The sequence below is a fragment of the Saccostrea echinata genome, unplaced genomic scaffold, assembly GCF_033153115.1.
Source record: "Saccostrea echinata isolate AGI-Se365-2 ecotype Australia unplaced genomic scaffold, CSIRO_AGI_Sech_v1 ptg000054l, whole genome shotgun sequence".
Taxonomy (NCBI): Eukaryota; Metazoa; Mollusca; class Bivalvia; order Ostreida; family Ostreidae; genus Saccostrea; species Saccostrea echinata.
Genome location: NW_026889803.1, coordinates 25,749,537 through 25,771,975, shown reverse-complemented (window position 1 = coordinate 25,771,975; position 22,439 = coordinate 25,749,537). Strand labels below are relative to the sequence as shown.

General features: G+C 34.0%; 1 protein-coding gene across 1 annotated transcript in view; it reads left to right on the top strand.

The window, feature by feature from the left end:
- Positions 1–5,475: 5,475 nt before the first annotated feature.
- Positions 5,476–22,439, top strand: part of LOC133205808 (equilibrative nucleobase transporter 1-like) — a 58,024-nt gene continuing 41,060 nt past the window's right edge. Inside the window, exon 1 of the mRNA XM_061341691.1 lies at positions 5,476–5,710. Within this exon, the coding sequence (XP_061197675.1) occupies positions 5,557–5,710 (154 nt within the window). The 5' untranslated portion in view covers positions 5,476–5,556. The remainder of the gene's footprint in view (positions 5,711–22,439) is intronic.

The following is a 22,439-nucleotide window of genomic DNA, read 5'->3' as shown; positions in this document are numbered from 1 at the left end:
TTCTGCTGAGACCAGAGTTGAAGAATTCAGGTATGCCATTTATTCGTGATATCATAAGTGTGTATTCCAACGTGAGATTTGTAAACAAGTGATCACTTTTACTAAATGAAGCAAGCTCCATCGTAAATTGGAAAATATGAACACATAAAAAAAAATTCCGAATAAATCTTGTAATCGTGTCCAAAGCAAATATTTATAATTGTTGAAGCTTTATGTGAAGCTTTTTGTATTTAAGCAAATTTTAAAAAAGAAAAGTGTTGATAAGAAACTAGTTTTTGTCAAATGAAGGTTTAGTTCAGAAAGATGTTCTTTAGGAGAGACTTACTCGGATCTGATTAATATTTCAGCAAAGTTAGATCTTGAATTTCCCCTGTCCTGGCGATTAAAAATAACCAATGTCTTCCCTTCCTGATAATCTGAATAAATCTGTGTGTAGTAAATAACGTTAGGGGTCTTGCCCAATTTATAGAGCTGACTTGTTGGCAGAACAGTTGGTAGCTGGATGCTTGCCTCCGCATCTCCTACAAATGTGCTTCAACTTGCATATGGAAAAGAAATTTCACATTTTAACCTGATTGAAATGATGGTAATACTGGGTAGCGGCTGTGAGGAATGGGAAGGGGGTGGGGGTGTTATGATCACCTCTAATCTGCCCAGGCCTTTGCTGCCTGATGGCAAGTCTTTCTATTGTCCTCTTACTCTGGCTGCAGAAACCATCCCTCCCGCATCCTTCGTTCTCTTTACTGGCATTATATTAGTATAGATTGTTAAATATGTCATTTATTGGGGTGTAAAGAGGAAGAGGAAGTTGTTATTCTAATTAATTCCTCCTGATGCTGATTTTCTTAAAACTAGTTAGCTTTTACCAAGTTAATTCCTATTGTATAATAATCATTTAATTAAGTGTGATTTATGATCAAATTCTTTTTATTCATATTCGAAAAGTTATTCGTATTCGTAAACTTGTGATTGTTATTCTAGATTTTGTTATTTGAATTCGAAAAGTTGATATTTGTATTCGAAAATAACTATTCATGTGCAAAAACTTGTGATTCATGTTCGATAATCTTGTTATTCTCACATTATAATAAGGGATGACTACGAGTATTCTAGTACTTGACTACCGATCGGTCATATCGACGAAATATTTTTTACTCGGTTACTCTTTAAAAATGCATTTCTAAATTCAGGTTAATAAATTGAAAAACTTTTTCTTTTAGTCCTTCTATCGGTGTCAAAGTTTAGAACCTCTCTGATGCAGATCAAACTAATGACATTATTTCTTTTACAAGAATAATTACATACTTAAGCATGCATGTAATGGTAAAAATATATGGTTCTTTGATGACTAAAATCAATTGTTCATGACTGGATATGCTCTGTCATCAAGATTTATCGCAAGCTCTTAAAAATGTTTTCGGTGATAAGTACCTTTTGACTGTTAACCAGTCACGGGTCAATAATTTACCTGGAATTAGATACAAGTGATCTAAGTCAATGAAATGGAGAAAAAATTACAAGTTATAGTATTTTTGATAAAAGTTTATGACAAAATATACGGAAAATATCTTTCAGATACAAGCAGTATGGGTATTAATTTCTACAAGTAAATACTTGTATTGAGAAATACGTCATACACTATGTGACCGTACCCTCCTTTAAATATTGAATGTACAAGCAGTCTGAAATGTTAAATTGACATTAGAAAAATTATTTTAACGAGTACTCGATTATCGCTCGACTAAAGCACCCGATTGTTTGACTTGGCTATCCGAGTGAAATCGACATCCCTAGTTTTTAAATATACTGAAACGCAAAAGAAACGCACCATCCTAATTTTAGGGGGAAAATTATAAACAGGTTATAACTTTGTACTTAAAAAGTTAGGACGTATTCAGCTTTGCCAAATCAGTAATTTAACGGTTGAATGATTTTCATTCCATTACCGGAAGTTGATTTTGAGCCCCCTTAACAGAAATCAAAAATTGCATGTTTAATAAAACATTTGACAATAATTTCGGTTTTCAAGGGTTTGTAACTGTTAATCATAAGTATTGCACTAATATCTCGAGGAAAAAATCCTTCTTTCTTTTCCCGATGTGATGCCAATATTTCCTCAAAATGACTGAAAGCACGCATTTTCATTGCTCTTGCTGGAAATTCTCAAAATAAAGGTAAAGGAGAGTTGCAGATGCAAATACGCACTACATAACGACTCATCAGGCTCATGCGTTTCAAAAGCATGAATGACAGTTCTTTGACCGGAAGTCCAAGGGTTACTAAGCTATGTCTGGTTAGAGAAAATTTGACCTCAGTATCTGAAAAACAGGCACTTATAAATGCCTAAGAATATTTTTTCGCTCAGATCAAGAGATTGATAAACCTAATGCATCGTAGAAATCGAGCTGCAATTGTTGTACATTGCGGACTAGCACGCTGTAATTGAATGGTCGGAAAGGGGTGGGGTGTTTTAAGAGTTATGGGTTACTTTCTAAGGTTTAAAGATAACATTCAACGTTTAAATCAAATATCTGATATTTGTAAATTGATTTTTACCTTACTGTATTCATTTTTGAATGTTATCTTTAAACCTTAGAAAGTAACATAACTCTTAAAACATCCCCCCTTCCGACCATTCAATTACAGCGTGCTAGTCCGCCATATGCAACAATTGCAGCTCGATTTTTACGATGCATTAGATTTATCAATCTCTTGATCTGAACGAAAGAAATATTCTTAGGCATTTTTAAGTGCCTATTTTTCAGATACTGAGGTCGAATTTTCTCTAACCTGGCGTAGTGTAGTAACCCTTGGATTTCCGGTCAAAGAACTGTCATTCATGCTTTGGAAACCCATGAGCCTGATTAGTCGTTATGTAGTGCATAATTACATCTGCAACTCTCCTTTACCTTTATTTTGAGAATTTCCAGCAAGAGCAATGAAAATGCGTGCTTTCAGTCATTTTGAGGAAATATTGGCATCACTTCGGGAAAAGAAAGAAGGATTTTTTCCTCGAAATATTAGTGCAATACTTATGATTAACATGCAGCTACACACCCTTGAAAATCCAAGTTATTGTCAAATATTTTATTAAACATGCAATTTTTGATTTCTGATAAGAGGGCTCAAAATCACCTTCCGGTAATGGAATGAAAATCATTCAACCGTTAAATTACTTATTTGGCAAAGATGAAGATGTCCTAACTTTTTAAGTACAAAGTTATAATCTGTATATAATTTTCCCCCTAAAATTAGGATGTTGCGTTTCTTTTGCGTTTCAGTATAATTCATAAAAATTGGGTGAAAGTTAAGGATGTATTCTGCTGGTGTTAGAGGTGTCAGCCATTTTTACGGAACTTCTCTAGTTTTATCCATCAAAATATGCATAAATTTTTGCCCACTTACCCCATTATCTATTTGCATTTTGATTCTTTGTAGTTTTGATAGTCTTCTGAAAATATGGTAGTCTCTACTAAAAAAAGTTTAATTCCAGATCATGTTTTTTAGAGAAAGGAATTTTTCATTCATTGTCTATGAAAAATTCCAAGAAGACTTGTTTCTCGCTATATTTTCAATGCCTTGTATCTCAAAAATATGTGCACTAACTCATATTTTTCTACTTCATATTTTATTTCAAATAATGAATACATCGAATTAAAGTGCCAAAATTGAAAAGTTTATGCAAGTTATCTCAGCAGAACACATCCTTAATCCTTTTTTTATGTTTGGAGTTACAGATGGCCTTAGTAAACTTTCGGCATAGTAAACCTTCCCCCTGAATGTTTACTATGTAGTGAAGCTTCCCCTCGGAATATAACTGTCATATAGGATACTTTACTAAATAATATTATTTCCCCCGGAGAAAGTTTACTATAAAGCAAATATTCCCCCCTTACATTGTAACACCCCCACCCCTGTCCCTGCTTTGATTGCTGATAATAAAAATTAGCACGATGGATGTACAAGATTCCGAATCAACAATTTTGGTAATACCAGTATACTTATAAAATGATGGCTTCATTGATTAATCAAACCAATGTAATGATGATTTGTTTTCAAAGTTGGAGTTATTTTTCACATTTTGTCAAGTAATGACACTAATATTGTGGTCTTTCAAGACCAAGAATTTATTACCGAGATTTTTAAAAATGCATATTAACAAAGACTGATTTTCAGGTGAGCTTATTTTATAGGAATAGCTTATCATCAATAGAGATTAAACACACAATACTTACTGAACATAAAGGTAAACATTTTCCAATGATGTTTAGTGTGATTATCTTTCAATTGACGTATTTCATGTATAATATTGCACAGGTTGTATTTCACACTGGATTATTATGTTCATATCCTTCGTGAATGTTGAACTCGGGAATGTTAACCTCTGCACATGACAAATCGACTTCTACAGAAATATTAATTCTATTTGAAAATTTAATTGAAGTCCGACTAATAAAAAAAATTGTTTATTGATATATGGAAATTTAATTTCAAAATATGACTGTGAAAGCAGGACAAAAAAATATCTGTCCAGTAAATATATTTCAGAGTCCACATCTGTGAATAATTGCAGAATCTAGTAGAAAAAGTGGTATTACATGTACATGTAGTTAGCATAAGTAAACCTACGTCAAATTCCAGTACAAAATCGTGCATAGCGCTTAGTAATGATAATTCTGACCAACTAGTGGTGATTAATGTTTAGATAAAAAAAAATACGGGGGTGAGGATCGTAAAGTGCAGCTTCTTGAGCTGCGCAACATCTAGGCCAGCGCAACATGATTCACTGAATGGCTGCTAGTTCATGATTAAGCTAGGGTAGCAGGTGTTCTAGTATGGATTGGTGTTGCAGAAAGTCTCGGTTTCTTAGATCTTTTTGAAATCGAGTCCGTAGATAAAGTTACCATTGATACAGAAAAAAAATACAGCTCCGATGATTATTGAGTGTAATTCTTAACATTGTTCTTTTCCAATACCTGCTGCGCAAATGTCGGCGTACAATAATTTATCATTCTGATTTTTTTCAATTTGTAGAGGCAGTTCAAGAAAATCAATTTATAAAACCATAAAAATACCAGCTGGGATCTCATCTTTTCTTATCATGTAAACTTCACATTTTTTTCAAAGCCACGATTGTTTTATGGAGCATTATTTAAAAAAAAAATCAACGGCAGTTTCCTGTTTTCTGACCAATTTAAGGATAAAGAACTTGTCAGTCATACGAAGTCCAAGGTGCGGTACTAGTTTTCTGCACGGGTTACATAAAAATCTCCGTAAACTGACGCTTTTATACATCCAACGTGTTGATCGCACACTTGATGTACATGAGCTGCAGAAGCAGAAATTGATTTAGTTTGAATCGGTAAGAGGAAACGCGAAAGTGTTCTTCATACAGTAAACCTTGGACGTATAATTTTTTTTTTTACTCTTTAATGAACTTACCTAATTTAGATAATTAGTGCTTTCCTAATTAATGAAAATTCAATATTTGTGGTGTTTGTGAACAATTGGTGATTCTAGGCTTTTGTGCACTATAGCCCGGAACAAACTGACGGCATGAAAGGTGACAGTTCTTTTGAGACGATTGATACATACGTTTCAGAGTATTTTACAGATAATGAAACCAGAGATGACAAGATAGGCAAACAGTCAGATCTCCGAACAGCTTCAAATATCAACACGTCAGCAATTCGAACTGAAGCGGAGAGGGGTAAGTACATATTAAAATTTTCCAATCCCTTTCTCACGTTTACTGCTTCTTTGATATACAGTATATATCTTTTTTGATACTGTTAAACCTAAATCCTTCTCTTGTTTCAAAAGGAGATGGGCGAACAAGGCGTGCAAAATGCCTGTAGATTCAAAAGAAAAAGAGTCATACTTAATTTGTGAATTAAGTATTTAGAGTAAAGTTCTTATCACAGAAAGGTGCACCTTCACAATGTCAAGATTTTGTGATATCGTTCCTCTACACAAACCCTTGACAAAAGTCGCTATTTTAAAAAAGTCGGGGTAAAAGCTACCATTTCATTTGCTCTTGGTCTAGGACTGGGACCAATCAGAATACAGAAGGTTTTATAACCAAATATGACTTGTCTTTAAAATTGAAAGTGTCAATATTGTAGGATTTGTGACAGATTACCTCAAGTAAAATATAGATTAATTTTTGGAAGACTCACCCCCCCCCCCCTTACAATCACAAAAATTGTGTGTGGCTTTGATCTGCTTGAAAACGACGGATTTAAAAGATATATTCTCACTGGTTGGACCAGTTTATAATTAACCATCATGTCATGTGTAATCACAAGCCCGACTTTAAATAGTGACTTTTGTCAAGGAATTGTATCACTAAACTTTGACATTGTGAAGATGAGAAAGGTAAGAAATTATGTCAAACAAAACTTTTCTGTAGAAATTTTTCCCGCAAAAATCATTGTTTGACTTTTTTTATAAAAAATATGTAGCATTCTTGGGGTTCGATCCCAAGCAATAAAACTCCTCAGTATCAAATTTACCATTGAGACTAACACGATAACCACTACGCTATATCGCTAATAACAAAAACTGGCATTAAAATCATGTTTGTGGTATGACCCTTGACTAAATGGACTTCAAATATTTCTAGGAAAGATAGGAATGTTGTGTCAAAAAAGTGTATTTTTAAGGTATAGTGGGTCCTTGTTCCAAGTTTTTCTTAACGGAAGAATGTATATTTTTACGGAAAAGTTGAGCACAACTTTTCAAAGAAAAAAAAAAGGAACGACGACCCACTCATATGGAAAAAAATGTGTTTTAGTATAAAGAATTGACCATTTTTGCCCTCTTCGGTGTACATGTATGTATATTTTATAGACGAATAATTTCAATCTTTCTGAAATTTTTGCGATTTGTGGTGATTTTACAAAAAATGTAGTGTTAAATGAAATATGAAAGAATTTTTGTCATAATTGAAATTTAATTTTTTCACTTTCATATTTGTCACATAATAGATATTATGCTTGCCTTGTTCACCTGTCTTCTTTGCTGAGGAAGTTATGTAAGGATGAATAAACATTATGATTAAGTAACTGCTACCGAGATTGCATACGTAGAACTTTGTTATTTAAAGCTATACATGTCATATAAAGGCTGATTTTTTATGCGAAACAAAATGATTGAATGATTTCTGAAATGAAAAATTAATGCTTTCCCGAAAATTTACTAAGTTGTTGTAGTTACAAAGTAATTTAGCAAGATTTGCAATTAAAAATTGCTACCTTTTCATGAATATTTATGAAGGAAGTGCGTAAAAAATCTAAACACGCATGCCCACGGCAAATCATAGACTAGGTACGTTGCATTTTGAGTACGATTATGATAAAAAAGTTAAATGTCTGTATTTGGAGAGTAGATGGTTAATACCGGTTGCTTTAAAAGATAAATATCATTAAGAGTAAGACGTTTGTCATTCGTGTCAAAATTAATTGTAAAGACGTATTTTCTCTTTGAGTTATTTCCCTTGGCTGCCATCTTGGTGGTCAAACTAGTGAATTTTCCTCTTCGAACAACCAATTTTTTTAAATTGTATGGCAGAAATATAAGGGCAAAAATCTTTAGAATACTAAAATATGAATTGAAGGCTTTTGTTAACATATATTCGTAAGAAAAACTGTTTTATCTTCTTCTCATTGCTCAGTATGACAAGTTTAAATTGGTTGAATAATGAAGGAATCACGGCTTGTTGACCTCCAATATGGTGATCAATGGGAACTAACTCTTGCTAAAATCGCGTCTATCGAAAACTGTTTAACAGCCTGTCTTATTTTCTCAGAGCCATTTTTATTTATCAATCTAAAAGTATCGACGGTGTCACGTAAAACATCAATTCAAATAGAGGCATTACTAAATTAATAATTATAATTTGACATCTTTATAACGCGTACGATTTCAGCTGTGTAATTTACAGTATTCTATAAATAAAAAATCTAAAGAGTAATATATGTACTAATATATATAGTATTTTTTTCTTTGATACTCTATTCAAACTCCATACAGACAGTGTAGGGCACAGTATTTGTCTATCAATGTCTCTAAAATAAGCCAAGTTGAAATTCTCGACAATAGATATAATTAACGTTTGTTTTAAGATGTTAATAAAAAGTATGAAGTATTTAGCTTCAAAAATAATAAAACTCAATCCTTAGAGAATCATCTATTTTTGTCTACTCCAATTTGCTATGTAGAAAATATGTCATGGTCTTATTTATCCGACTTGAAACTACAATCGATCACATTAGGCTCCATGGTCATTTTGAATTTCAGGTAAGTTCTAGTTCATAATCAGAACTTCATGGTTTGTGTGCAGTTTAAAACAAAAACGTTACGAAAGTTAATTGACTTTTTGCGACATGCTATGATTTCGTATTAAACAAGATCCATACATTTCTTTGCAAGAAGATGTTTTATATAGAAAAAAAAACTTTTCTTTAATATATTCCATGAAATTAATTCGGAAAGCTTATACAACTGAAAATTTCGTCTTGAAATTTGTAAATGAGTGCAGCGGCATTAAGATTTGCAACGAAACAGGGTTTTGAACATTATATTATGTTCATGTCCAAACTCTTCACTGCAAAAATACAGTGAGATATTTACGAGACCTTGTATGTGTGTTTAGTATTAGGGTCTTCCCGAACCTAAATCGTGAAACTCAAGACTCAGGGGCCAGTGATTTTATGGTGTTGGGATGTCTGTTGATTATATAGTTAAAAAAAATGCTTTAATTTTTAGAAATTTTCTTCGATTTTTTGCTTCTGAGCATCTAGCAGACAAACTAATTACATGGCTATGATGAGAAAGTGTGCTTCTACTTAAATTGTGAAATTTATGGGCCCTTGGTTAGGGGTTTTGGAGTTAGTGTGCAGCTCTATTGATCACACGCGTATAATAAAAATGCATTAATTCTTTGAAAATCTTGGGCATCTAGAAGGCAAAGCGGTAACTTAGTTGTAATGAGCAAGGGTGTTTTTTTTGTTTTGTGTGTGTGTGAGGGTGAGGGTGTGTTTGTGTGTGTGTGTTTAACCAGATTTGTGAAATTCATGACAACAGAATCAGGGGTTCTTGTGCTAGGATAGGGCTCTTTTGAACGTTGAACGTTTTGCTTTTATAGTTTTAATGGTTGACTAAAGTTGTAAGTAATAGATTAATAAAACACATTAGGCAAAAATTCTTTATATTTAAATTTGTACCATAAATATTAGCTTAAGAGCAGGAGGTGTTGAATGAAGATTTATGCTGGATTTATGTTGACGACACTAGTTTCATGCTGAAGGACTAAATTGTTCTTATAATTGGTGATAGTACCAAATGAAAGTGTAAATAGCACTGGGATATACAGGGGAAAAAAATGAATCTACTTTCAGAGTTGTTGCATATTACTAGACAAACTATATTTTATAGATCCTTTATTGTCATATTTCTCTTGTTTGTAAGCACAATACCTCCCCCTATCAATTTTATTTTGCTTTATTATGTATTTATCAAACTTTCCATACTGTCCATCCCTTACGGGGTTGTATATACTCAGGTGACCATTAAGGCCCTTGGGCCTCTCGTCTTTCTTTAATTCTATTATTTAATTAATTATTGAGAGAGTTATAGAATTTGTTCAACCGTGCTCTGTGTAAAAGAATGACATGTTTATTTAATCAAGGTCAAAGGAAAGTCTTTGAAAAATAAAAGGGGAAAGTTGTTTGTTTTTTCTTAAATCAAAGCTTTTATATTTTGTTGATTTTAGATTCAAATTCATTTGTTCGTGGTAAAATTGGAATAAATCTATAAATATTTTTGGGGTCCCGGATTTTGTATTTTCATGTTTTTGTTTTGAATTTCAGTGTAGATGAAAAGTAAAGATTTGGGGAGGATGAGAAAATAAGACTGGTTTGTTAAGGAAATTTCGTGATAAATATGTGTTTTAGCATTGAAAAATCCTGTAAATTTTTTTTTAACTAATTTCTGTAATTATTTAAAGTATCCTATGTCCTTAACATTGATATGCCCATTTAATCAACTTTTCGCAGCAAGGGCATACACATGGCAAAATAGATCTCGACCATTTTTTTCACATAGTTTAAGGAAATGTTCCCGCTTTAAAGAACTTAACCCCTTTCATGGCAAAGATTTTTAGCATTTTTAATGAAAATTGATATCAAGATTTTACGGCATTTTTTCTGCCATTTCTTGTAATTTTTGTATATATCAATGTATATATATTCTGAAAGCAGGTATTGTGTAGTTTCTAAAAATGATTACAAAAATATTATTTCAGTTGCCATGGCAACGAAATACGCCATATTCATGCTCAAATTACCGTTTATTCAACAATGAGTTTCATTTTGGTTTTTTGCTTAGTTAAATATTTTTAAAAATTAAATTTTGTTGCTGAAAATATCAGCATGTTGTACATTTTTTGTTTTCAACCAATTTTATTGATTTCTTGGGGGTTGTGTGGGGTCGGGGGGGGGGGTAATTACCAGAATTCAACATATTTACGTTTACTCTGAAAAAGGGGACATTCACGTACTGCTTCACACCTGTTTGTCAGTCATTAGACCAAGTGTTGTGCTCTCATTATCTTAAAAATCATTTGCTTGACAGACAATAAACTTAGTACACTGGTCCCCACTAATGAGTAGACGACCCCTCTTAATATGGAGGTCACAAGGTCAAAGGTCAAGGGTTATATTATTCTAGTTATACCGGTATGTAGATATTAATCATTCAAAAACTTGAGAATACCCTTGCTTGACAGACATCAAATTTAGTACACTGGAGTCTCTTGAGAAGTAGATGACCCCTGTAGATTTTGAGGTCACAAGGTCAAAGGTCAAGGGTCAAACTGGACAAAAGAAATATATTAACTTCTTAATATCTTACTACACTTCTTTCCTACAGAGATATGACCCTTGTTTTTGTTGCAGTCACAAGGTCAAAGTCAAACACCTTAGATACGAGACATACTAGGAAGGTACTGGCAGCTCAGCATTTTGAGAACCATTTGCTTGACAGACATCTTGTCATGGCAACAAACTCAAAATAAATGAACAGAAATTTAAAAAAAAAATCAACAAATTGGAACATTTCCAATGTTTTAATTCATTTCAGATTAAAATTTGAATATTATCCAATAATTAAGTAGATTCAACAACAAAAAGTTTACAAGTTTTGACTGCTTCCTGATATTTTACATTAACTTCCAAAATTAGAATGACCTTGACAATTTGTATGCATACTTGAAAAAATTCTACTTGTTTGAGCATACGGTATGCTTCTAAATTTAAGATTTTTTTTTTTTTTTAAAATTCACAGCTTTAAAAATTATATTCTGAATTATCTGCTATTCCTGTATGTGGTCTTTATAATCTTGGAATAGTGTAGTAAAACCAAGCTTATCTTTTAAAAAGATAGGTGAGCTAGCGCTGTAGCTATCATAAACCACAGAACTAGATATCTGAATTATTGGATTTTGCTGAATCGATTAAGGGGACCACCATTTGATTCTGAGGAGGGGGTCGGGTGGAGGGTCTGGCAACTTTCGAATCAGATTATTTATTTTCGTGCCAGTCAAGGACAGATTATTTATTTTCAAGATGATCAAGGACAGATTATTTATTTTCTTCTTCACTGAAAAAGTTTGACAAAAACAAAAACAAAAGATAAAGTTCAAAGAGGGACCGGGGGTGGGGGTGGGGGGTTAAGTAGCAATTATAGTCAATGACAGATTATTTATTTTCTTGCCGGTCGTGGAAAGACAGTTATTTATTTTCAACTTTTTTGAGGACAGATTATTTATTTCCAAAAATCTGCCAGCCCCCCCTTCAGAACCAAATGGTCGTCCCTAATTATTAATAGGAAGACACAGTGGTACACTGGGGGTAGTGTTGGGGGGGGGGGATGTGTCTTAATTCAGAATGGTGAATGTATCAGCTATTCAGTGTTTAATACAGAATATTCATCAGACTATTTATAAAGAAAGGCTATTGTTGGATTAAATTCGGGATACCCAAAGTCAAAAAAACATTACAATAATGAACTTCAAAGCTTTGTTTTGAGTGGGTTTTCACATTGGCAATGGCATGAATCATTAACTGTGCTTTAAGCATTCTGTAGTGAAAAATAAGAGATAAGTTGAACCAATGAACACCTAGTTTAAAAATATTCCAGTGTGGTATGTTTTGTAGCAATCGCATCCTTCCGGGCCTTTCCGGGAAGCTCGGAAAACATATCCGAGGTTGTTATTCCGAGCTTGCCGGAAAGATCCAGGAAGATAGTTAAAAATAGCTAGTTTTTTTAATTATAATTTTAGAAATTATAACTGATCTGTACAGTTTTGGCATTAACTGTTACCTTTTGTACATTTATTTAAGATTAGACAACAAAACACGAAACTTCAGATCATATGTATTTTCAGATTAAAAAACGAAATTGACATGGTACCGTTTATCTACAGTAGTATTCCCAGAATGCCCTACCATGATGTCGAGCATACGTATTCCAGTAAAAAAGACTAACGTAGTTGCTAGCGCTCGAGGGCGCTAGTAATAACAGTCGGATCATTACTCGGGCTCTTCAAATAATGAAAAATTAAAGAGTTATAATTATATCAGTGCTACTGCATTGTATAAATCGCTTCTCGTGTCTTTCCGACAAACTCTGAAAGATTTCCTGGGTTTTTTTTTCTGAGCTTGCCGGAATTATCTAGGAAGGTAGTGTACATGGTCAGCTTTAAGGAAAGCTAGGTTTTACCGGTTGATCTCTACAGTCTTGGCATTATATGACCCAAATTTTCTTGTACTTTTAATCATAGGTTAGACAATTAATTAAGAAATTCAGAATTCGGATCATATCAATTTTTTACGATAAAACGAAATTATCATCGTACAGTCTATCTTCAGTAGTTTTCCCAGAATGCCCGACCGTGAAGTCGAGCATGCGTATTCCAGAAATATAGACTAACGTAGTTGCTAGCGCTCGAGAGCGCTAGCAATAAAGCACTGTTGACCTTGATCTTTGAGCTAATCTAACATAACAAACACTGATCATTTACTCTGAATTTTTGTGTATTCCTGCAAGTGATACCTAATACACATTGACCAACATGATGTTTATGTTCATGAATCAATAAGATCTTACAAGTTAACAATTAAATACCACTCCCGGTGCTAAGAACAACTGGACCGTCTCGAAATAGACTTAAAGTAGTACTCAAACCACTTTATCTGTAAACAAGTAAAGTTTTCAGACTAAATTGAAATAAACCATACTAGACCACATATTCTAAGATTTTTTAAAAAATAAATGTCATGTTTATGATAATGCTATATTTATATATTTCATTTTGAGAAAATGTAATCAAATGAGATTCTGAAGTCTCTGTGAAATCGGGAAAATAGCTTGAAAAAATTCGGAAACACGTGTTGAGGGTCACACATATTCTAACATGAGCCCCATTACTTGAAATTTTTGCTAACAAATTGAGAATTCTATTTAAAGCAGCAGCAAATATCCAGAAAATTCTAGATTGGTAGAATTAATTTCTTTTTTAAAATTAAAATTAGGATATGCCCTTACGATTTGAAATGTATATACCACGCGACTGTAAAATCAACTGACCAAACTAAGTGGGAAATACTATTTTCAATTCGCATTAAATTTATATGATAATATAATAATTTTACTAAAACAAAATCCGTATCTTTCTGTCAACCTCTGTATTCCGTTGATTTCTTATAGAGCATCCTAACAGTGCTGCGATATTTAGGGCATCTGCTGGCGATATGTCAATACCAGTATTTACTTTATCTATCTATCTAGCTATCTATCTATCTATCATATAATCAGGTTTCTATGTAGATTTGCCATAAATGTGAGTGACAAATGCAAAAGTACTTGTACTCTTGTACCTTAGTTTATGAAACCCAAATTATACGAATACGTTCGTATGTTTAAAATTCACCAATTTTGAAAGAAGAATACAACAACAGTTATATTTACAAAACTGGCCATAAGACTATTAACGCAACAAACAAGATGTGTTTGTGAAACACTGATGCCCCCGTATGGCAACTTATAGCAAAGGTTAAACTTTCTCAAATGCAAATCAAATATGTTGGTACCAAAAGTAAGGTCTTGTCTCGAGGAATATACCTGTGAAATATGAAAGCCCTAGCAGCAACCATTGAATAGATATAGAAAAGGTTAAAGTTTTTCAAAAGTAAGTCAAATATCAAGGTCAAGGTCAAATGGTTAAAATTAATGGTGCATGAGGAAAGGCCTTCTCACAAGAAATATACAGGTGAAATATGAAAACTGAAGCACCAATCGTTCAAAAGTTGTGACCAAGGTTTAAGTTTTTCAAAAGTAGGTCAAACTCCAAGGTCAAGGTCAATGGATTTCAATTGTTGGTATACAAAAGAAAGGTCTTGTCACAAGGATTACATATGTGAAGTATGAAAGCCTTAGCACCAATTTTTTTTTGAAATTTTGAAAAGTTATGGCCAAGGTTAAAGTTTTTCAAACGTAGGTCAAACTCCAAGGTCAAGGTCAAAGGTCAAAGTTGATGGTATTCAAAGGAAGGTCTTGTCACAAGGATTAAATATGTGAAGTATGAAAGCCTTAGCACCAACGGTTCAAAAGTTAGGGCCAAGGTTATAGTTTTTCAAAAGTAGGTCAAACTCCAAGATCAAGGTCAAAGGTCAAAGTTGTTGGTATTCAGAGGAAGGTCTTGTCACAAGGATTAGATATATGAAGTATGAAAGACTTAGCACCAACGGTTCAAAAGTTAGGGCCAAGGTTAAAGTTTTTCAAAAGTAGGTCAAACTCCAAGGTCAAAGGTTCAAAGTTGTTGGGATTTAAAGGAAGGACTTATCACAAGAATTACACATATGAAGTATGAAAGCCCTAGCATCTATTGTTTAAAAGTTAGGGCCAAGGTTATTGTTGGATAAAATTTTGAAAAACTGGGTCAAACTCCAAGGTCAAAAGGTCAAATATGGTCAAATACGGACAAACAGACAGACTGACAGACGGACGGAAAGAGCAAAAACTATTTACCCCCGAATCTTCGATACGGGGTCATAAAAAGATCGAACCTAAGTTGCTGCAAATTACGCAAGGCTGTAAGAATCAAACTACGAGGAAACACATTTAAAAGGTTTAAAAAAAAAAACAAAACAAAAAAAAACAAAAAACAAGAGGCCCAGGGGCCACATCGCTCACCTGAGCACTGTGGCTAGGGAAAAAAGCAAAAATCAGCTCAGTATTGCAATGCTTAAATGCATAAGTGGTCCCGATCTACCCCTAACCTACCCCTGAGGGTCATGATTTGATCAAACTTGAATCTACACTATCTGAAGAAGCTTCCATATAAATATGACCAATCATGGCTTTGTTGTTCTTGAGAAGAAGACTTTTTAAGATTTCTCCTATATATTCCTATGTAAAACTTTGATCGTCCATAATGGCCCTACCCTACCCCGGGGGTCATGATTTGATCAAATTTGAATCTATACCACCTGAGGATGCTTCCATATAAATATGACCAATCATAGCTTTGTTGTTCTTAAGATTTTTGAATATTTTCCCTATATATTCCTATGTAAAACTTTAATCGCCCACTGTGGCCCCACCCTACCCCCGGGGGTCATGATTTGAACAAACTCGAATCAACACTACCTGAGGATGCTTCTATATAAATATGACCAATCAAGACTTTGCTGTTCTTGAGAAGAAGGTTTTTAAAGATTTTCCCTATGTATTCCTATGTAAAACTTTGATAGCCCACTGTGGCCCCTAGGGCTGTGCGGTGCACCGAAATTTTCGGTGCACCGCGGTTCATACTGTTCGATTCGGTGCACCGATCCAGAATTTCGGAATTCGGTTCGGTTCGGTTCAAAATTTACATAACACGTATAAACAAAAATGGCTGCCAATTGGAGATCAGAAGTGTTTGTTTTCATAATTTTAATACTTTTTTTATAATGATTGTGCCAGTTTGAGGTCAGTGATTAGTTTTTTATTCCACAAAAACCCTTTACTTTTACAATAGAGGTTAGTTTAAATTGGTATGGGCTAGTAAATAGCCCGACGGGCTAGTGAAAAAGTAGCAGGTATTTCCCAAGTTTTGCTTTTAAATCCCCAACCAATCAAAGAAAATCAAAGAAGTGTGGTTCTCTTGTTCATATCTCTTCTATCTAATTCTTTTAGCACTTCTACATTTTTTATTTCCAGAGACCTATATACTAGTATTTAGGTCTCTGTTATTTCTAAAAACCATAAAAACGATCGTCTTTTTTCTACTAATCCGAATTTCCTCCATTCCGATTTTATGGAAAATACGTGTAGATATCACATTAATTGATTAAATTATTTCCAGCTACTCAACTAATTAACTGAAGATTTACAAGGGTTATCAAAAATATATTAACATTGTTTCTGAAAATTTGAATTAAAAAACAATAAATCACCTAGCTTTCACTTCATTTTGGAAGAGGAAGTCCAATGATCAGAAAAAAAAGATGAATGTGTACTAACATGTTAAAAGGTATCTATAGCATGATTGTTCATTCTGTTAAATTCAACCTTAAATAATTTCTCTGATTATTTATTTATCATTGACTCAGAAAAAAATACAAGATGAGAAAATAAGCAGAAGAAATATGAAAAGATAAGTAATTCATTATGAAATGGAATAAAATAATACAACAAAAGGTTTCAAAGTTTATTATTTTTCTGGGCTAGTAGAAATTTTACTTTAGCTAATAAAAATGTCAAATCCACTAGCCTCACTTGTTTGTGTCTCAGAAAAGTTTTTGTGAAGACTGGAGTAAAGGATTTTAATCAGTTTTTAAAGCAGAGGTTATCATTTTTCATTTATGATGAGAAATATTTAGACTGTCTTAGGTTAAATCGAACCGAATCGAAAAAAACCGAACCGTATCATTCTGAACCGAACCGAATCGATTGAACCGTGAATCGTCCCAGCCCTAGTGGCCCCACCCTACCCATGGGGTCATTATTTGAACAAACTTGAATCTACACTACCTGAGGATACTTCCATGTAAACATGACCAATCAAGGCTTTGCTGTTCTTGAGAAGAAGGTTTTTAAAGATGCTCCCTATGTATTCCTATGTAAAACATTGATTGCCCACTGTGGTCCCACCCTATCCCCGGGGGCCATGATTTGAACAAACTTAAATCTTCACTACCTGAGGATGCTTTCATATAAATATGACCAATCAAGGCATTGTTGTTCTTGTGAAGAAGATTTTTAAAGATTTTCCTTATGTATTCCTATGTAAAACTTTGATAGCCCACTGTGGCCCCACCCTATCCCTGGGGGTCATGATTTGAACAAACTTGAATCTACACTACCTGAGGATGCTTCCTCATAAGTTTCATATTTTCTAACACAGTGGTTCTTGAGAAGAAGATTTTTGAAAGATGCCATAAATTTTTCATGAATTCGCAATTATCTCCCCTTGGAAGAAGGCGTGGCCCTTCATTTGAACAAACTTGAGTCCCCTTCCCCCAAGGATACTCTGTGCCAAGTTTGTTTGAAATTGGCTTAGTAGTTCTGGAGAAGAAGATGAAAATGTGAAAAGTTTACAACAACAAAGACAACGACGCCAACGACGACAGACAACGGACAAATTTTGATCAGAAAAGCTCACTTGAGCCTTTGGCTCAGGTGAGCTAAAAACGTAATAACGCAAAAAGGCGTAACAACGCGAAAAAAAGATGCTATACGTCTTTCAAAACGCGTGAAAAGGCTATATTACGCCTATTCCCTATGCGTTATTATGCTTTTTAAAAATTTCTTCTTTTAGTTTGATCCTAACTGGCTTTTGTAATAAACATCCTCTGGTAATGGTACAACAACATTAACGCAGTTAAATTATTTATCAAAAATTAGTAGAATTGACTTTTCCACAAAACGATTTCATAAAAAGTATTTATCTAAACAGATTTTAGAAGTCAAAGTAGAGTGCAGAAGTCGACAAAAGAAGATTGTTTGAAGTGTTCAGATGAATTCATTAATCAAAACTTAATAGAGAATATATCCCCAATACTAAATTATGAAAGCTGTTCCTGATCTGTATGCATCATCTATCCAGCCGGACATCGAATCTGTTGCTTGGGGTGAAATTGTCACCATTTCTGAGGACAAGTTTGCTGCAAGTCATGAAGATTTCTGTAAAAATGAACAAGAGAGTGAACAGGACAACGAACTCTCAGTCTGTGTCCATAAATAATGTTAAATGGATTCAAATACATGCTCATGGTTGACAACTCACACTATTCGTAAATCATTTGCACACTATCTTTTAGTATTTACAGTGAATTCTATTAGGCGCCTTGTGATGTTTCCCGTGCCCCTAGTAGGCCTTTTGGAATACAGTGTAAAGGCCGAATTTTAGGACAAAACAATTTGCGTGGCATTTCAATTTACTGATTAACCCTTTTAGCATATCGTGTTGTCCAAGCACGACATTGCTGACAGTCATGAAATATCCTGTCTTCGCGCTATGAAGTCACTTATGCTGCGATGATTTGATTGTACTTGATTACAGATCGCCACTGTATGATGGAATGGTATACATGTATACTTATTTGATGCTTAATTAATAGATTCAAAGGATAAAACTGTGGAAATAAAACTAATTTATACTTTTCAATACATCCATATGTAGAATTTTAATGGAGAGCCGCATAATATTGGATATCAGTGTACTGACCTTGGATACCCGGATTTTAAGGACAAATTTGCAAATCGGATGATGTGTTGAGACACAATGGAAGAGAGAGTTACAGCGATTTAATTATAAATTGTCACACTTGAGTGATTTCAACTTGTAATGATATGCCTTTGTTTATGTAATCAATTATATACTTAAGTGTGGAGTTTACACTGGGGATGGAGAGGCATGTTTACAAATTGAGTTGAAGCAAGGAATTTTTTAACTGCAATAATGTAGCCCTCCCCGATATTTTTAAGGGTCCTCCACACACCCCCAGCTCATGTTCTCATATTATTGAGCATTATTTTTAACAAGCATACCAGCCTTTAAAAACTGGCCAGGAGTAATAATATAATTTATACTGATTTTTTAAAAAAATTAATTTCATAAGGTTCAAAATATTTTTCCCATGGAGTTTTCACACGTAGCACAACAAATCTTGTTTTTTCCTATCGTGTATTATTAAGCTCACAAAATAACTACAACAATTTAATATAATCAGTCAACATATTTTTAAAGAAATTAATTTAAGTTATAAAAAAATAAATAAAACTCATTTTCTCTAAAATACATCTAGAAAAATTAAAAAAACACTCCTGATAGTTTAGAAAAAAACATTAATGAATTAAATTACAACAAGAAATTGAATTAAAATCAAATTCACTGATGTAGAAAATTTTTTTTCAAAATCTTTGGTATCAAAGTTCCTTTTTAGAGTTATCTTTCCTGTTGCCCGGGACTCAAAACCTTTGGTTTTGTTTGTTTGTATGTTGTTTAACGTCCCTCTCGAGAATTCACTCATATGGAGACGCCACCACTTGCAGGTGGAGAGCTGCAGATTTTGTCCTATACTCGGCACTTACGGCCATTGAGCAGTGAGGGATCTTTTTCCTGCCAGCACCTACTGCGACACAGGACCTCGGTTTATACGGTCTCATCCGAAGGACCGGTCTCCACGTCCCACAGTGGGATTCGAACCCGCAACGTAAGGATCAACTCCTTACTTCGCGACTCTCGAGCAGACGCTCTAACCACTGTGCCACGCGGGCGACCAAAACCTTTGGTAAGTCTCCGCATACGTCATCATACTCAAGTTACCCATTATTGGCTACTGAACTGGACAGATATGAATGAGCAAAAGTAGAAATGCACTCTATTTATCAATATTTATAAACACACAATGAGATATGTAGGCCTATTACTGAAACGCACAACTATCAACTTCCAACACAGACTATGCTGACAATATGGTAATGGGTTTATTAGCCTGAAAGTATAAATAACCTTAAACTTTTCTCGTTATACCGATACCTTTAATTTACGAATTATAATGCAACGTAAACCCAAAGGTCTGTTGTCCTTTTATTTTAAAAAAATGGACATCTTTTTCTATCGGTCACTCCGTGATCATGCCATGTGTTCATTGTTTATGATTAGGGTGTCGCTCTGTTTACTGCAAACTTTTCCCTTGACAAAACCTTTATATCTAAAGCGTTTCAAAGAATACAGGCGGTGCCAGGCAAATCGTCAGTGCACAAACTGTATAAAACTGGAAGTTATAGTATTTTTTCTCGATATACGTCACAAGTCACGGGGTGTGGAGGACCCTTAAGGAGCGGGGTACAACTTCTTAGGATCTCCGTAATGGTGCAAGTGCGGGAGTGATTCACTCCCGCACTGATTTTGACTCCGATCATCCATAAATTGCTGTTTTGTGGACCTTTCTTACCTGAACTCAAAAATGTAGTTATGTAAGTCATGGATTCTCCAAAAATATACAGAATAATCCATATGTCGGTTATTTTTTGTGTATGTCAACACCACTGCTTGAATTAATCCGCCATGTTTACTGACCTTGATCGATTGTATTTTGGGACAGCCAATGAAAATTCAGGATCTAGAGAGCGGATCTATATAGGAATTCCCTTGTTTTAAGCATAAATATCATTGTTCATGAAAAATATTTCATATGCTTTAATTCATCGAAGTTAAGTGATACCATACAACTTAAGCATTTATCAACACTATCAGACACTTTCAAGCGCAAGTCTCAGTGCAACACGCGAGAACTGTCATGGCAGCTAAGGAAGACAATTGGTAACCACGCAGATTTATTTTACCTTGTTTTAGCGTATAAAGGGCTAGGTTGTTGGTAATGAATAAAGAATAAATTATATTTGAAGAAAGTTGGATGCGAAAGCAATTTATTTTGTGTGCAGTCGCCCGTATTTAAAAATATATTTGCACCATTACGGAGGTCCTGTGGAATTGTAGCCCTCTCCTGAAAACATCAGATAAAAAATGTCGGAGAGGGCTACATTATTGCAGCTAGGAAATTTTGTATATCGGGTTATCTGATGGGGCCTAAGATAATTGAAACAATCTTTATCAAGTTAATTGGTGGATGTCTTTGTATCTATTATTTTGTATCTAGGTCCGACCAAGCATTCAGTAAACAACCGTAGACTCCCAAAATCAGCCTGCTAGGAATCGGAGGAAGTGTTATTCTTTATGTAGTTGCAAATTTTATGCAAAGATGATATTGATTTTTTTTCTCGAGAACGTTTGGATATACACAAATGTACAGTTTTTATTACATATTCCAAACAATGTACAAACAAGTTAACAAAGTGTCCGTTGGAGAGTATTCTTCCTAGCTTAAGATTAATTGTGAAATATTCGTTTATAAACATTATTAAAACTTTGTTTTAAAAATTAAATATACATCAATATAAAATATAAGAAAAATAAAAAAAAAATTAACCGAATATCCTTGATTATTAGATGTAATCCTGGGCGATTATTACAAAAGATTATTGCTAAATATGTACTAAATAGAGAAATATTCGATTTGCACCCCTATTGCATCTCATCCTCTTTAATACAAATTTAAAATTAAGCATTTAAAATTTAAAACCCTCCCAACTTTCAAATCTCGCTGTAGATATTTTAAAACTTCTGCCGAAGGTCCAGTAGAGGTGATTTACTAAATGTAACCCAACATCACAACGACAGAAGGTATACTCAATCTTACTCCGCTGATCACAAGATACGGGGACTGTAAATCGATAGAAAAGGCGGCGTAAATACGGAAATGGATTTCAAATCTGACATGTCGGTAGGGGAAAAGATAAACTAGCAACGCAATCTTCTCTATATAAAGTAGCATTCGGAAGTAAAATAAGGTTAATGCGAGGTACATGTAAACTGCGAAAGAAAGATTTGCACTTGCAGAAAATTAATTACTCAGAGAATAGAAAAACATATTTTTATGCCCTCGTATTCGGGGGCATATAGTTTTTGCTCCGTCTGTTTATCTGTTTGTCCGAAAAAAAACTTTAACCTTACCCATAACTTTTGATTGGTTGGAACTATGTACATTTCCTTGGGTACAAATCGTTTTGACCTTATCCTTGGAGTTCGGCCCACCTTTTAAAAACTCGAATCCCGGCCATAAGTTTTGATTGGTAAGAGATATGGCTTTCTTATTTCATATGTATATTCCTTGTGACAAGACCTTTACTTGGTTACCAAAAATTTTAACCCTTTGACCTTGGAGTTTGACCTTCGTTTGAAAAACTTTAATCTTGGTCATAATTTTTGAACGGTTGATGCTAGGGCTTTCATATTTCACAGGAGTATTACTTGTGACAAGACATTT